We start from the raw sequence: 17,201 nt of genomic DNA, 5'->3' as shown, positions 1-17,201 counted from the left end.
AACAATTCCATACGTTACCTGTCTGTTCTTCCTGTTCACATCACTTTCTAAGTACAGGCATGATTCTGCAGAATTTAAAATAACTGTTGAGGTACTGATTAGGATCAGGATTTTCAGGCCAGAGTTAAACTCATTCTACAAGAAGTACACACATTGGCAGCAAAATCGATTATTTACTTCCTCACTTCCTTTGCCAGCATCATCTTTTTCCAACCTCACTCTAGCAAAAAACTCAAATGTTTTCTCATTTTGAAGCAAGAAACAATTTCACATCAAATTTTCATACGAATGTGTGTAATGAAATGGCACAGTTATCACGTGGGGATTGGGAATTATAACAGACACTGCTTTAGGATCTCACTGCTTTCCTTTCTTGCTATGTCTTAAACGATTCAAAGAGATACAATCCAGTTCCTACAAATTTCACATGCCAATAGTTTGCTTACACTCCTGAAATCTATTTCTCTCCATATAGCAATTCAATTTCTTTAAAGATACCAAAATCTGCATTCTGCTGTAAACCCACAAATCTCTGCCATTCAGAAATACTGATAATATCCCATCATCCCATGAAGGTCCTTTAACACTTGTCTGGCTTCCTCCTCTCCAAACCAATTTTAAATAGGGAACAGGATTCCTTTTGTTTCTTTCATTTCTGATCCCACAATAGACAGTAAGGCTGTAGTAAGAGATGTTGTAAAGTTTTCTCATCAAGTTACTTCTGCTCACTGCCATAACTTATTCTTTTACTAACTCTGCTCCTTGTAACCAGTTCACAAAATGTCAGATTTGCTGTCGCTTCTTGCAATCCTCTTTCCTACACAACACGGGGAAAAATGATATTTTGGGGACGTACTCTAAAATTTCAGTTGCAAGGACTGGGATATCTATGTGCAACCCTAATATTCTATTCACAGTCAGGGTAGATCGAATGTCTCAGTAGCATCTTTCCTGAATTTCGCATTCTTTACAGAAGATTATGCCTTCTCCAAAAGGTAGCATATATTATAAACAAATAATTGAACCCCAAAGATTACCTTCTTAGTGCTGTAATCTGTTCATCTGTAAGTCCACCACTCTCTTCATGTATAATATACAGTTTTTCTTTCAGGTCGCTTGGTTTTATACGGAAACTTTTAAGAAAAATATCTGGAGGAAAATTATTCTTAGATTACTTGGAAGAAAATGCTTAAGGGAAAGAAAATCACCAAAACATTTCATATTTACTTTCCAGATTTAAAAAAAAAAAAGGAAAAAAAAGGAAGGAAAAAAAAAAAAGAAAAAACAAAAATACTTAGTAGCTGCTAATGCTAAGGCAAAAACTCAGTCTTTGTATTTTCTTTAAATATACATAGCAGTAGTCAAGCAAAAGTATATTTCTGTCAGAACGCAGTCAATGCTTAAGAGAGAACTATCAAGATACTGCTATCAGAAGGTACTCGAGTAATTGCTCATATATATTGCTCTTGTACTCAGCTCAACAGTCAAAATGTTTTTTTCCAAATAACAGTACAATGTATTGGCATATTATAATATTTTGAAGGTTAAAGAAATTAAATTTTCCATTTGTTTTGATTTTGTTTACTTGTTTTGTTTAATTTCCAGGGTTCGAAAGAAGGTAGTTAGTGTCTATGCAAGAAAAAATTACTCCCAAAATGAAGGCAACCTGGGAAACAGAAGTGCTTACTTCTTCCACACTGCCTGATCTTCTAAAATCTGATTAAGAGTTTTTGTAACGTCTAAGACTTCAGTGCTGACATGGGGCAGACTTATAATACGTGTTATGGTAGGAAAATGGAAATAAGACATCTCTTCCCCAAACAGGTGAAGAACTATTTGTAAGGTTGTTGCTCCCAAAAAGACTAATTTGTCTTGCCGGTTATTCTTTAGTTACTGCCTGTCTCCATCATTGTTACCAAAGGATGAAGGTAAAAAAAGAAGCACAAGGAAGCGAACAGAGGGCAAAAAGGTTTAAATGATTCTCAGTATTGGCATGAAACTTGTCCTAGAGTCTCTGCTATGACAGAACTCCTCTGAGCAGCACAAGGGGATTGGGAAGAATTCAGAAAGGATGTGTATGATTTACCTTTTTTTCTCTCTCCAATTCTAAAAAGGAACAGAGTTTTTCAGGTTATAGGAACTTGCTGTGGCCCAAATCAGCTATTAATGGTTCTCAGGGGACTGTTGGCCAATGGAGCATATACCATTTATTCTTCCTCTGACACACTTTCCACGCTTTTAATTTTGTTATAAGATCTAGCTTTAGTGTTAAGCCTGGCAGAATCTTCCCTTTTCCTTCTTACGCTTTTTATGCCTTATATCTTTTGCTTCCCTATGCCTTTTAAACCATGTATCTCTTAAGGTGGGGTGATGTCTACAGACTGTAACAGAGTGAACAACTCATAGTAAAATGTTGATTTTAAAATTTTCACAACTTGTCTACAAAACATTTAATATTTTCTTGAACATTTTCAGTAGCTGAAATTAGCCTCTGAATGAATTCTAGTCATCAGACTTTGCCAAAGTATTTTCCTAGGCAAAATAAGGACTGTATATATGGGAAACTGGTCTCATACAGAGAAACAGAAACCAGTTAAGTTACAGAAGCTGGTACTTTGACTCTTAAGTCAGTTTTTCACCTACTAGATCCCATATTCCTGGATTAACATACACATTATTTTAGTGTCTCCCAAAACTTTTTCATTGGAAATCTGAGGATATTTTTCTTGTCTCTCTGATACCTGTTCTCTGTATAGCAGAAATTTGTTTTGCCTACAAGAAGCCACTAGATAACTTGGCTTTTATTTGCATTTTCTCATATATTGGGCTTGAATTTAGTGTGTAGATCTTCTCTCAGATCTCTCATTTTTCTCTTGTGTTCAGAAACCCGCTCAAATTCTTAAGAAATTTTAACCTACTGGTGTTTTGGAGCTTCATCTTTTTATTCATTAATTTAAGAACTGTGGTTTGCAGCACTTGCAGGAAGATTAATCAGAATTCTCAGGATCAAATTAACTTTTGATCTAAGTAATGTCTGTTATAATAAGTATATGCCAAAAATCTCACTGAGGGGACTTTAAGGATAAGATTAAGAAATGGATGTAGAATGTCTCAATGAAAAAAGTTGTAAGAGGAGTAAGATCAAAAGGAAGAATGGTGCTATTTGCAAACCAAAAAACCCCAAATTTTCTCAAAGAAACTGCAATAATTTAGTTGATAAAAGTGCTGTTACAGGATTCTTTTTATCTGCAACAGCACTCTTGTGTCACTCACTTCCTTTTAACCCTTCAAATTGTTAGTCAATGGATGCAATAATTCCAACAAGTTATCTCCATTTACAGTTCCCAATTAAAACTTTACACAATCTCCAAAGTATATTCTTTCTTATCAATATACATAAAGATGAAATCATTAAAACTTCAGAATTAACCACCCCAAATTCTTTACACATGTAACATTTCTTAAAACACTGCTAGGTTATAGAACTTTTTTGGAAAGCCATTTCTGTAATAGAAATCAGAGTAGTCTTTGAAGAACAATTACTCTTGCTCCTTTAATATCTACCTCTTCTTGTCAAAGTAATTGAAAGACTTTTACATTATTTTATTAGTAAGACCCGAACTATGTGTTGAACTGCTTCATTATCTGTGAAAGACTGCTCTAGGTCAGGCCTTTGGCAGAATCGTACCTGGGATATGAGAGGGAAGCATCCTGTTCATGATAATTCAAGACAGCTCTTCACAGTCTAAGCTATTGGCCAGAGAAAGGCCAAAAGAGTTCCTGTGACCTGGCTTGTAGCTATCTCAAAGGCTTCTTACACCAACCCATCTACACCTACCTGAATATTCTTGAACTCAATGTAGGAGAGAGACTGAGCACAGTACTCAGAGTGCTAGCTACCAAGCTGTTTCTGTTGATTTCTTTTACCTGGCCAGCCCACAAAATTTGAAAAGTCTTTGAAGTTGGAGTTTTAACATTGATTTCACAGGCATCATACATGATTCTACATGTCTGCCCTAAGACAACAGCAACACAGCTCGATGGCACATCCACGTGTTTTGTACAAGAGGAGGAGAAGCTTGGTGCTTCTACTCTACATCATTAACGACCACATTTAGAGCAACTGAGTCATCTGGTATTTTTTTATAAATGAGTAGAGGGGCACTGAATTAAAAGTTGATTTAGACACAAGCTTGTCTCCGCCTATTGAATGGCAGAAAGTACAAGTAGAAAATGCATGCAGTGCTCACCCCAGGCTTCTGGATAGGAGTACACAGTTCTTATTAATACACTTACTGAAGTTATGTGCAACTTTTCGATCTAACATGATGTGTTGATTCACTGAAGCTTCATTGCCTGAAAATACTGCCATGTCCTGGATCTGGAACTGATCACAGAGTCTGGATACATCTATTTTTTTCTTGCATGGGTCACATGATCCCCAGACAGATTTTGGAATCTAAAAAATAAAGGAGCGACAGGGTAAACAAAAAGCCAAAAGAACAGAGCCACTTTAATGCATCTAAACATACAGAAGGGCATCCAGGTTGTTTTGTGGCCCAGCTGTACTTTCATGATAACTAAACATGTAATACAGGCTACAATATTTTTTTTCCTTTAACAGCTACCATCACTTTCATCCTCACCTTATCGCAAGGAACAACATCCCAGTGAAAGGCTTTGGTTCTCTTTGTCAATGAAGGGAGGCTGCAGGGCTGCGGGACCGCAGGTGGGGCTGGTGGTACCTCTGCCTTACTTATGGGAAGCGGAAGAGATGGTGATGCTGGAGCTGCTTCCCCCTCTGCAGGCTTTGTCTGGGGGCTTGAAGACTTGTTCAGACTGGTTGCTGCAGAACTCCCACCAAAGTGGAGGGCCTTCTCTTTCTGTTCATTCAGAGGTACAGTAAAATCCTCATAATCCCCTTCGGAGGAGATGCATCCTTGAGATCCCTCCTGAGGCAGTGAGGCATCCTTGCAGAGTGGACAGTACCTTTCTATGAGAGACACCCATTCATTCTGGAGCTTGCTAACATCCTCTGTCCTGTTATTTTGGACAGTAAAGGGTATTCGAAACCTGAAATTTAAGAATGTCATATATAAACGCAAGGAAGTGTAAATAACATGCTGACTAATACAGCCACAGATATTTCTTATTTGAGCAGAATGATGTTCAGCAGCTTTACTTGTCAAAGGAGCCCAGTGCTGCTGACTCTGACCTTTTCAGACAGTTAATTGCTTACATGTCTAAGGTTAGAGAGCTGAAGGTTTGCCATATATTGACTTTGTGGAGCAGTTACCTCGTAATTCCTCTTCTCCACCTTGGGGGAAGGTGAACAACGTGCTACATCTTACCGTGCTTGTTGCAGAAGCTAGTCAGAACCTGTTCACACATCTGTCCTATCAAGCTGAATGATACATCTTTTCCCTGGCTCCTGACATGACAACTAGACGAGTCTTTGTGGGCAGTATTTCAATGTATCTTCTCAATTCCACAATGTGGTACTTTTGATTCCTCCTTAAAATACTCATCAAATTCCTGCATAGCAACAGGAGGGGTTATCTGTATAATTCTGACAGCCTCATTTCTCCACAGTTGTATTTTGTTGCAAGACATTGAGATTCTCTGTTGCTTGACCTTGTTTTCAGTTGTTCTGCTTTAACAAATTATTAATTACCAACTATACTTACAAATAATTGTGTTCTTTGGTCTGGACTGAAAAGGTACTGCATCCATTCTCCTTGCTGACACTCACATTACCGCTTGACAAATTAATTGTATTTGTTATAGGGTCTGCATTCTTGTTCTGTCCTCCCAGACCTATGCAATATAAAGCCAATTCTCCTTCACGTAGTTGTACCAAGTACCTGAAGGACAAGGAATGGAGATAGAGTTCATTCTTCACTGACTGCTTATTTACACAAGCTTTGCCTTTGTTAAAGCATTTTCTAACGTCAATAAGTCTCCACATTTTTATAGCATCTTCCATGGGACAGTCCAAAAGTATCAATACTAAAGCATAAAACCTTTTAGAGAAGGGCTTCTTATTCTCATCTGACAAGTAAGTAAACTGTGACATAAAATATAAACTTCCAGGCTGTCATGCCTAATGAGAGAGCTAAAACTAAGAAGATCTGACTATCGACTAAAAATCACCCAAGTCCTGTTAATTTGTTAGCCATACTCTGTCCTTCCCACTCCATTTATTGCTCTCATTTGTTTGGGATGGTGGGTCTTTTGGACTATGAGCTTTCAAAGGAATTCACTATGTGACTGAGCAGCACATAATTTGACAAGGCCTCAGAGTTTCTGCGTTTCCCAGGTTTCACTGCCACCAAGTTATAAACAAGTCACCATAATATAAGTTAGTGCCCAACCTTATAGTCCAATAACTCTCCCTCTTGGAAATGCCTCTGCGCATGCTTTTACTCCATGTGGACTGATCCTGGTCCCCCCTCATTCCCACAAGTCACTTGGCAGGAAAACGTCAAAGTATTCTGCTTTCAAGGGCTTCCATCAGAAGTGACTGTGCCAAATTTGGGGTACTACCTATTTAAACGATAAATTAATCCTGGCAGAATTTGCCTGACCATATGCAGCTTCTATTACAGCAGAATCTTCTGCTTCAGTCCCTCCTTTAGGATTCTGCTCTGCTGCTTATAACAAAGGTTCCACATTCAACAACAAGTGGGGTTTTACTGTATGTGGGTTTTATTCTTATTTAAGCATTTGCATTCTCATTTTTCTTGAGGGTTACTACATTTCTTTATCATTCTGACAGTTCTATCAGACCTTTCTCTTCCTCCACTCTCTCCTCAAGTTGTGGCTAGTTGATTAAGGTGTTCTATGAGGAATATAAATAAGTTTAGCTGCTCCAGAAGAATTAAACATGAAATATAAATTGCATCTATTCCCACATAAACAGTCAAAGTGATAAGAATTGTTTAATGGAGCTGGCAGTTATATTGATCTCTCCTTTCTTTAAAGCAGGTACTTACAGTTTAATCGGATCTCCAGATGTTTCCACCATTATTTACTTTGCCAAAAAAACGAGAGGATTAATATCAAGAAGAAAGCAACAAGGGCTTTGCTTCACAAGATAAATAAAAATCAATTTTTGTTTGTTAACAAACTTGTTAAATGTTGCAAGGTAACAAATCCTGGGACACACTTGAGGATAGTGTTTACAAGACATACAGTGGTAGCCTTTTAAAAACAATTAAAATCATTTTCTGTGAACTGTGAAGTCTTTTGAGATAATTGCCCTGTGCAGATAATTACAATGTTAAATTTTTTTTCATTAGTTTTTCCTAGACAGACTTTTTTTTTCTCTCTCCTTTGATAATATAAGCAATTTCCAGCTATTTCAGTAGCTGGCTCAGGGGAAGGGTGGGTTGTCTGTAGGATGGGTAGGAAACTATGTAAAATCATTATGGCTGGTTCACTAGGTCAGTAATAGAATAAGCAGAAGCAGAAGTCATGCTTATCTGTGATGGTTTAGGGGCTGAATGAAGTGGTGATGACAGTCCGTTTCCTACTGAATGATGATTCCTGTCTCTGAAACCACCACCCCATTAGGCCACCATGGTTGGTCACCCCTACAGGAGGGAAGTTAAGAACATTACAAGAATGAATTACGAATTTTGGGGCAGCCATTTGGCCAGTGTGAGTCAATGTTCTCTAGAAGGACTCCTATACTCCTTATCTGCTTTACCAGTCCTTTTCTCCTTTCCCTTATGACTGAAAATAGAGTAAAAAGTAGAGGTAAACATAAAGAAGTCCCACCATTAAAATCACTCTGAGCACCATGACCATTATATATTTGTGTTAGTAATGCACACAGCAGTCTCTAGCGCACACCAGAACTTCATTTTGCTGGGTACCACTATTGCACTAACTGTCAATTTCAATGTTTTCATCTCATGCAGAATGAGCATCTAAGTTTTAACTTTAAAAAACAATTAAATAATTAACTTATTAACAGCAAAATAAAATCTTAAAGTATTTATCAGAAATCTTAAGAAAATCCAGAACCCAGAGGTCTACAAAAGTGCAGTTCGTACTTCACCCATTCAGTGGATGTAAAAGTCTTTTGCTGCAAATCCAGCAGTCCTTCATGTATCACGTCATATTCTGCGGGTCTTCCAGAGCAGGACTCTGCTGGTCTCTTGTACAAATTGCTCTGTATAACTCTGCTCAGAAGGTATGTTATCTATGTAATAAGTGGCAGCAGAGAGAATATATTTTCCATGTTAATTCCCTTGAATAAGACGTTAATAGGTGGATTTTTCAAGTATAAAAATGATAGACAACACTATAAGCAGCAGCCAAATAGGTAAAATAAATTAACATAAAATAAATAGGGTCCTTCTATGATGCTAAACTACTTAACTGCAATTTGGTTTTATGCCCACAGTTCTAAACTTGTCAGTGTAAGAAGAATATAATTTTATACTGGAGAGGTTATTGTAAAACATAATTTTACTTTTTTAATTCATATACAAAGCAATCCAGGACAAAGGTTTTGTTCAGCACAGTTCAAGCCCAAGTAGTACTTGATTGATTTAGCTTGAAATCTCAGTCAAACCCAGCAGAAAAATGAAGACTTGCCTACAGTTGAAAATAGCATGGATTAAGATAGGTGTAAATTTAAAGCACTCTTTTTGTTATACAGGGCCATATTTGAGTGTTCTTATTACAGAATACATGTACCTTTTTGATGTCTTCTGCTATATGTAATCTATTTTGAAAATTAAGCTAATCAACCATGAGGTACTGTTCATCTGGAATAAAAGTTTCTGCATGTGGAGTGAAACATTAATTTTTACGAGGGATGAATCCATCTGCAAAAAGCCCCTTAAAAATGCATCACAGCAGAAGTTTGGAAGCAAAGTCTTCCACGCTTTTTGAGAGTTTGTATCTCAACCTAAACTGTGCAGCTGGCTTCAGCATCTCAGCAGTGGGATGACACAAACTCCAAGATTTGATCACCCCTGAACACACAGGATTTCTGCATTCAGGTGAAAAGCTAGTGCTAATGTCACAACTCGAGTTTCTCAAGTTTCAGTGTAGACTCTAACTACACTAACTACTTGGAATATTTAACTGAACCTACAACTCAAAAGGAGCTGAGACCTCAAAATGAAACAGCTTATACAAAATCTTGCAACACTGAATCATTTAATTAAACAAATATCTGGTTGTACCTAGGCTGTCTTCCTCTGATAATTTTATAATTTCAGTGTATTTTGATGGTAAAAGATGAACTACTAGGTCTTTTTCTTTTCACAGCTTCAGGATGGCCTCATTCATTCTTCTTAAAAGCACGCATTTTAATAAATATCTTATATATAGAAAAAAAAACCTGGTTAGAAAATTTCAATTGATTCAACTGTGCATGTCGTTGGTTTTGTTTGCTTGTTTTAGTACAATCTCAGACTGGTTACATTCAAGGTGTAGTTGAAGAAGTGTATCCACTTTCATATCACGTCTTGAGCTGGCTTTACATCTTCAGTCCTAGTGAACTGTGGCAAAATCCTAAGGCCAAACTTTACCCTGAAGTCATATTCCCTTTGTTCTATGTACAACCATACACAGAATAGACATACCTACTTCTTTGCTTGCACAATGCACAGCATAACAATTCCCATTTATGATTGGGACCTGCTGGGTACTACCATAACATTAGCTGTTATTTATAGCAATCTGTCTATAACATTGTAAAAACTTACCTTCCTTTTATCATCAAGAGACACTGCTTCCAGCTCATAATCTTGTCGCCCATGAAACACAATGCTGAAGCGCCTCCTTTCAGTATCTTCACAGGCTTTGACTTGTGAGAAAGGGAACTGTTTCTTAATAATTCCTTTTTCAATGTTAAAAATGGTCTTTGTGTTGAAATCAATCTGGAATAGAAAGTTCTTCATTACTTGACTCCATCGCTTCTCTTCATTGAAAGACAGCATCCCCAATATTACCATGCAAGGGCATTTAGATAAAGGACCAGCTTAGAATATGTATCTATCTTGCCGATGAATAGAATAAAAAATGACATTTCATCATCAAGATACTGTACTATATTTGTTTTAGTTACAAAACAAACAGATATTCATTGTAACTGCGTTTCCCTATCTCCCTTGATGAATATGCATCAATTTATCACTCTGAAATATTATTTCTTTTTAAATTCTCCTTGTCTCATACAACCCAGTGCAAAAAGTTCCCATTCAGCAGTAGCAGTAGCACAAACTAATGGCATGACCATCTCAGCAGAGATTCAATTACTAACTGGTTCAACCTATGCCCCAGTACTAAAATGAAGTGAAGGTAGTTATTTTTATAACAGCCGCTTCTGTGTCAGGAAAAGAGAATACTATTCAGAGATTACTTTCTGATATAAATGTTACTGTGTTTTGGTTTAGATCTTATCTAACACTGATTTTTTTGTCTCTCTCTATATATGCACACATATATGTGTACATATAGGTGAAGAGAGTGATAATAATAGCCAATAAAGTTATTTTATTGCCATTTCACAGCTATAACAATTTAAAATTGTTTGCTTCAAAATAAGATTATTCTTCTTCCACTGCACAATCTATATTTGCAGTGTTAAAAACTGGTACAGACAGATTCCGGCATCTGTTTGATGTGTCAGTCCCTGCTGAGCAGAAACAGCTTTGTTGATACAACAAGATGTGAATATTATCTGACCACCCAGCTCCAGTGAACATGGCCCACAGAGAAGACAAACTCAGAATAGTCTCAGATCTTGCCTGAGTTAGATATTTACTTTTGGTCATAAATGATTCCTGGCACCTTTCATGCCTATAGTGCAGACCACCCCAACCAAATTCTAACCCCATGGTCTTTCCCTCTGTTCTGTTTAGAGCAGGAAACCTCCAAAGCAGAATCATTCTCATTGTTATCTCTGACTTTTGAAGGCTGCTGGTAACTAGAGAACTGGAATTAAAGTACTTCAGATTCCCAGACTGATAACTTCCACATCTAATATAGCTTTCTCCACTTTTCCATTAGCTTTATGTCTAAACAAATAATCTTTTAATCCCAAAAATGGGTGGATATTGAGGGAAATAAGGAGATTATACTGTCTACAGTTAAGGTGTGGTAAACAAAAAAACAACCTCTAGCATGTATGACTTGGACTTGCTCATTATCAAATGTTGTCCAAACCGCAGGAAAAATTCAGTGAAATCCAGGTTCCTGGAAACAACATGGAACCTTTGTCACTGACTTCATGGGATCAGGAAATGACCATCAGGTGTTATCGACAGAAGTTTGCTTTAATATTGTGCAAGTCAATAAAGCCTTAAGGCTTCATAGTGTCAAAAAAAGAATTCACAGTATAGGTAATCAGATGGAATGCATAGTCTGCCAAATGAACCTTCTGAGTATCCCCAGGAACATTTCTTCCCAAGGTTTTAGAGAATGCAGTTGAAGTGACGTCCTGTCAAAAGGGACAGATATTTAAGTATGTCTACATCACTTGTATGCCTTTACTGTTGCTGACTAATAAGAACCCCTAGGCAGAACCTATTATAATCAATGATTTTTGTGACAAATCATGTTTTTTAGAGGTGAAATAACCTCTTAGATCATCAAGTCCATTCTACAGCCTTCCCAGAGAGTCAGTAGAGGGAGTTTCAGATATTACTGCCAGAATACTTTTGGTGTAATGGGTAGGAAGTTTGTTCAATATCTGATACCTCTCTGATAGCTTAAAAAATATTGTCATTCAGCAACCTATCTCATAACATTTACCAAGCAACCTAAGCATCCTATATTTTTTATATATTGCTTCAAAAGTGAGAATTTTTAAAGTTACCTGCAAAATTCGTTTCTGCCACCGATAGTGTTTGTATTTGTAGATAATGAAGTTAAATTGTGAACTGGTTAGCAAATCCTGTGAATCCTGAAAAACAGAACAGAAATCAGCAATATGCCCAACACAGTGCAAATCCAACCATGTTCTCAGCTGAAATCTCTCTCAGGGAACAGTGTTCAAACAGGGCTGGAGGCTTTGCAGAAGTACTCCGCATGCAGATACATAGAATCATCCTCCTGACCTGATTTTCACAAGCACAAAATATCCACAAGTCCTGCTGAACTAATGAAGGGATCACAGATTGGGGTGGAAGGTGAAAGGGAGAGCAGAAAGCAGGAAGACAGGAAGGAGAAGAGCAGAACCCATGGAACTGTACTAAAAACATTTCAAAACACATGAGAGTACAAGCAGTCTATTAAATGGGCTAAGTGGCAAACAAGAACAATATGTGACTTTAAAGAAAAATATTTACAGACCCTTGAATGCAGTGCAGTAAAATGGAAGATCTTTGTTCCTTGGTATTATATGAGGGTATACAATTTGTTATCTGGTCCCTTACAGTAGCTGTACTGTGTGCATGGAAAATGACTAATTTTATAATCTTCAGGAAAATGCAGGGAAGGGAAGGTCATGATCCAGCTATATTAAATTTCATTTAGTCCTAATAATTAGCTATCACAACAACTTTAATGTGGCAGAAGTAGAAAAGGGATCCTTTCTCTTCTTACTCTGAGAATATATTTCCATGTAGTCTTACACTGCTGAATTTAACATTCTTGTTGACTGCAGCCCTTCTGCAAAACTTGCACTGCTTTTTGTTAGTATTTATTTTTGCTTCTCCTTCTAATTCGGTCCAGCTAAGAAGTTAATAAGCAGTTCAGAAAGTTATTTTTAGAAATTCCAAAAAGCACCAGGTTTATCTCAAAATCACTATCAGCTCCTGTGATGCAAAAAAAATTTCAGATTTTGTCATTAGCACATCATAGGATTTCACTGTTTCCTGGAGATGCTCCCATAGGAAGGCTGGTTCAAAAATCCAGAGCAGAAGGGGAAACAGTGAAAATTTCTCCAAAGAATTCTCTGCTGCCACTTATGTGGTGATGATGGACAGAGATTGCAATGAGAGACATACTGGACAGGGATTACGGAGAGGAGTACAAGACTGATGTACTAATGTACACAATTAACATACTGCTCATTCTCAAACCATTTTCACTCACCATTATCAGCTTCTACCTTTCTCAGGAAAGAACTTCCATGCTCTCTATAAAATGGAAAGATGCTAATGATCCACTTCTAATTGTCAGTGAAGAGATGAGTTTTAACAGCAGAAATATGAAATTTTTGTATCTCAATCTTATCCTGAAGAAATCTCTGGACTAGACCTCTTGGTCTCATTTTCCTATGCTCAGCAAAGCTATGTTGTTGTAGAACCCAAAAACAGTTTTAAGCCACCTTTACACTGATTCTACTTTTGCCTGATGGAAGGTCAGAACCAACCATAGGCAATGTCAGAACTGAAGTCACACTAGCCAAGACTTTGTACTTTGTAGCCAGCCATTCTTGGGGCCATGCCTAACACTGAGTTGCCAGACCCTCTTACGGTGACCAGTCATGCCCCAAGGACAATCCAACACTAGAAGACCCCTCAGAGATTAGATCCATCATTTTCCTGAGGTGCTTCATGGTATCAGATGAAGGATTTTGCCCAACATTTTTATTGTTACAGTACTTGATGCTGCAGTCAGAATAACAAAACTCATATGGCTACATCTGATCTAGATTTCAACTACTTAATCCAGGTAATGACATCAGTGCAGCTGCAGCATCTACATGGGGTATCCATTACATCGGATACAGGTAGCATTAGCCATTAGTACCTGACGTGTTTGATTATAAACTGGAATGTATGTGTTTGCACAAGTTGGGACTGCATCTCTGAAAGCAATACAGACATGCTTCTAATGCTCAACCAGGCTTTCCAGAACATGCTCATACATTTGAATGTCTTGCAAAATAGATCAAAGGAGTGACCTTACCTTTTCAGCATACACCTCTTTCTGTGCCAAATGCAAAGCTCCTTCAATGCTCACTTCTTTATTTTTCACCATGTTCATAATTTTGAGGATTTTTTCCTGGCTTAACTGGAAAAAAGTCAATCAACTGTTTTTTCATCTGGCCATTGAGGATACACAGTGCTTGTGACAGTTACAGCTATGGTATCTGCCATTAAATTACAATTTCATTCATATTTTATGTTCTATCGACAACCTGCCCAGCAAATATAATCTCCCTTTGAAACCTGGTGAGAGCCCACAAGATATCAAATATACAGGGGGTTTACAATTTTAGAAGATGGGGTGGTAATATCTGGAGATAGAACTGCCAGGAGGAAATCTTTTTTAGTTAGAAAATCTGGCAAGAAGTGAAAACATCAATTTTGCATGCTTGCCTGTGTCTTACCCTTAGTGTAAAGTACTGCATACAAACAACATGAAAGCAAAATCAGGACCATTTGAAATTTTCAGGGTGAAGGGGGGGAAAATTGATGTTGGTACTAGTAGGTATAGCTGTCACGTGAACTTATTGAAACACGTTAACAAGCCAGCATTACACTTCCCCTTTCTTTTACCAGAAAAGGAAGCTGCACTGTCAATAAGCTCACCCACAAATTTATGTCGCTCTTAAGTGAACCAGGTAGGGATTGCAAAGCCAGAGAGGAGTCAAGCGAAGAAAAAAGGCAAGTGGAATAACCAGGGACCCAGAACTACAGCTGCTTACACTGTTGGTAAAGCTCTTTCACAGACTTCGTAGAAGGAATTAACAACCTCCCTTTGAGACAGACCAAAGAATTCCCTTTTGTGATATTCATTCCTCAACAGCAGCAGAATTGGGATTTTGGAAAGAGTGTGTAGGTTTTACCACCAGAGCTCAGGAACTTGTGATTATTTTTTATCCAGTAGCTTAGCTACAATATTCAATTAGCTACAATATACAACGTTTCTCACCCCCCTGGAGAATGACTTCACTGCCAGGAGGTAAGTTAACCACAGTAAAACCTTTCTTTCAAATCATCCTTTCAAACTCTTCCATGTGGACACCCAGGCAAAGAGCCCACCCCAGGAGTGTTGCCCAGGCTGTGCAGGAGCAAGGGGAAGGGGCCCGAGGAATGGGAAAGGCATCTCCCCTGCATCCCTATCGCTGGAGCTGCCGGGAGACTTCAGAGCAAGGCAGCTCAAAACATCTCAGCATTGCAAGCAAACCTGATTTTGGCTACCCCAAGGACAAGGCACTGACAGCTGGAGTGGGTTTTGCTGTTCCTGCCATAGGAAAAAGAAGGTGAAGAACTAAAGGCAGGTATCCCTAGAGAGCTAGCTCTGCTGCCTAGGACGGGGAGGGTGGGTAGAAATTGGGGATCTTGAGAGCTGCCAGTTTTGCCGCCTGAGACTCGTGATTGCTACCCCCAGCAGCAGCCACCAAGCTGCTTCCCAGACTTCTGAAGCAGGCAGAGCAGGCAGGGCAGGCAGGGCAGGCAGAGCAGGGCTGCAGCTGCTTTGCCACCCCCAGCACCTTCCTCTCTTAACCAGCCGCTTGCTTTACCTACGCCTACAGCTCTCCCCAGATAGAGCCGCTTCTCTGCTAAAAACCCCAACAACGCAGCCTTGCAGCAGAACAAGGTCCTCTCCACCTGTCCGAGCACCCGAGTCACCTGGCACAAGGCTGGTGGGCAACACAAAAATAACCAGTCACACCACAGAGGTCAGGGACCAGTAAACCCACCGGTTCTCTCTTTTTCTGAGTCACCCTCCACCGAACACACTTTAGCTTACCAAATTTCTAACATCTCAACCAGCTTCTGATCAACAGACACACTGTATGTTTTTACAGCCTACAAATAAAACTGGGAGTAAAAGAAGAAATATTTTGTTTTTAATGCCTTGGAAATTTCAATGCTAATATAAAGGTAACTTATGGCATAGCTCCCAGCTGCGAATAGTAATGTGAACAGTGAGGAAAGAATGAAAGCAGTCTGATAATTCATTCACACTTGCTGAGGCGCAGAAGGTTCCTACAATGACCTCCACATTCTGTATTTGAATTTTAAATGGCCATATATTTACACCACACATACACTGTATACGATTAGATCTTAACAAGATAATTCCCCACTGAACAGGCTGTGTATAAGCAAACAAGAATATGGATATATTTGAATTCAAAAATATAGTTTCCTTAAGGCTGAGCTCTGCCAGCTTTAAAGTGCTAGATCCTATTTATACAGGATAGCAATTCTTGATAGGGAGTCGGGTAGTATTTTTTTAACTGTCAGGCTCTTTTGTACGGAGAAGGGTTCAAAGGTTTTGCAGCAGGATGACAGTGAAAACATAAAGATAACATCATAACCTTATGTCAAAGGCACAGTCTGATTAACATAAACAAGAGAAGTACTTATTTCCTTCACTTTGGTACACAAATAATTCAATGAACAAGCTCAGTTCTCATTTGAACCTCATGGTGTTGTCCAGCCACACAATATATCATGCACATCTGCAGGGATGCTTCCTAAGAGTGGCCAAGAAAACAAGAGTTTCAACTTGAAAAATATGAGGCTTTGAATTTTTTTGCTAGGATATAGGTGATTTGGGTCATCATCCCTGCTCTCATGCAAGCAGGCTCCATACTCTGCAGTACCCCGAGCACTGGGTATTTTAAGGTCTGTCTTTCTGGCCAAATATTCTATCCAGGACCAAGAAACCTTGCCACAACATCTCTACCAAAACCAAGACATTTTCTTGCAATTCACTATGTTTCTCTTTTGCATTGTTGAAGATTTTCAAAAGTTCTTTTTTTTTTTTAATTTTTACCAAAAAAAACGCAGAAGGGAATGCATTTTTGGCTCTGTGAAGTATTCAATTCTTCATTCGGCTTACCTTCACCAAAGTCTCCTTTAGACTAGAATGAAATTCTGCCCAAGACATGAAAACAACAGGCAACATTTCTTAATTTGCTTAATAATATATGAAGAAACATGTTTGCAAAAGAGAAGCAAATCATTTTGTATAATACAAATTCAGGAAGGTTAGTTAGTAAGTTAGACTACTGACAGCTAATGCATTCCCCAGAGAGCACACAAAAGACAGTGCTTGGTACAGGTTATTTTTAACAGCACCCTGTTGTTTTAATGTCTCGGTTAACTCTCTCTCTGCGCATCTGTAAGCAGGAGGGAAACATTTCAAAAGACAAGAGAGGCAAAAAAGGCACTTTTCAGCTTATGAGAACTGTCAAAATTATTTGTCAGAAGTCTGTCTGGCTTGCTTAGGTTTTTGACAGCCACATGTTAGCATGGTATTTTTACTTG

The 17,201-nt window shown here is 38.3% G+C and overlaps 1 protein-coding gene across 1 annotated transcript in view; it reads right to left on the bottom strand.

Annotated features, from left to right (window-relative positions):
* LOC104833205 (delphilin-like) overlaps positions 1-16,042 on the bottom strand; it is a 31,414-nt gene extending 15,372 nt beyond the window's left edge. Inside the window, exons 1-9 of the mRNA XM_010569781.1 lie at positions 15,673-16,042; positions 13,882-13,986; positions 11,843-11,929; positions 9,729-9,902; positions 8,061-8,209; positions 5,688-5,864; positions 4,647-5,073; positions 4,297-4,459; positions 1,038-1,149 (exon numbers count right to left, since the gene is read on the bottom strand). Of these exons, the coding sequence (XP_010568083.1) occupies positions 1,038-1,149; positions 4,297-4,459; positions 4,647-5,073; positions 5,688-5,864; positions 8,061-8,209; positions 9,729-9,902; positions 11,843-11,929; positions 13,882-13,959 (1,367 nt within the window). The 5' untranslated portion in view covers positions 13,960-13,986; positions 15,673-16,042. The remainder of the gene's footprint in view (positions 1-1,037; positions 1,150-4,296; positions 4,460-4,646; positions 5,074-5,687; positions 5,865-8,060; positions 8,210-9,728; positions 9,903-11,842; positions 11,930-13,881; positions 13,987-15,672) is intronic.
* Between the last annotated feature and the right edge of the window lie 1,159 nt (positions 16,043-17,201).

This window comes from Haliaeetus leucocephalus, unplaced genomic scaffold (genome assembly GCF_000737465.1).
Source record: "Haliaeetus leucocephalus isolate CR32 unplaced genomic scaffold, Haliaeetus_leucocephalus-4.0 Scaffold273, whole genome shotgun sequence".
Taxonomy (NCBI): domain Eukaryota; kingdom Metazoa; phylum Chordata; class Aves; order Accipitriformes; family Accipitridae; genus Haliaeetus; species Haliaeetus leucocephalus.
Note: the sequence above shows the minus strand (reverse complement) of the source record. Positions and strands in the feature narration are given on the sequence as shown.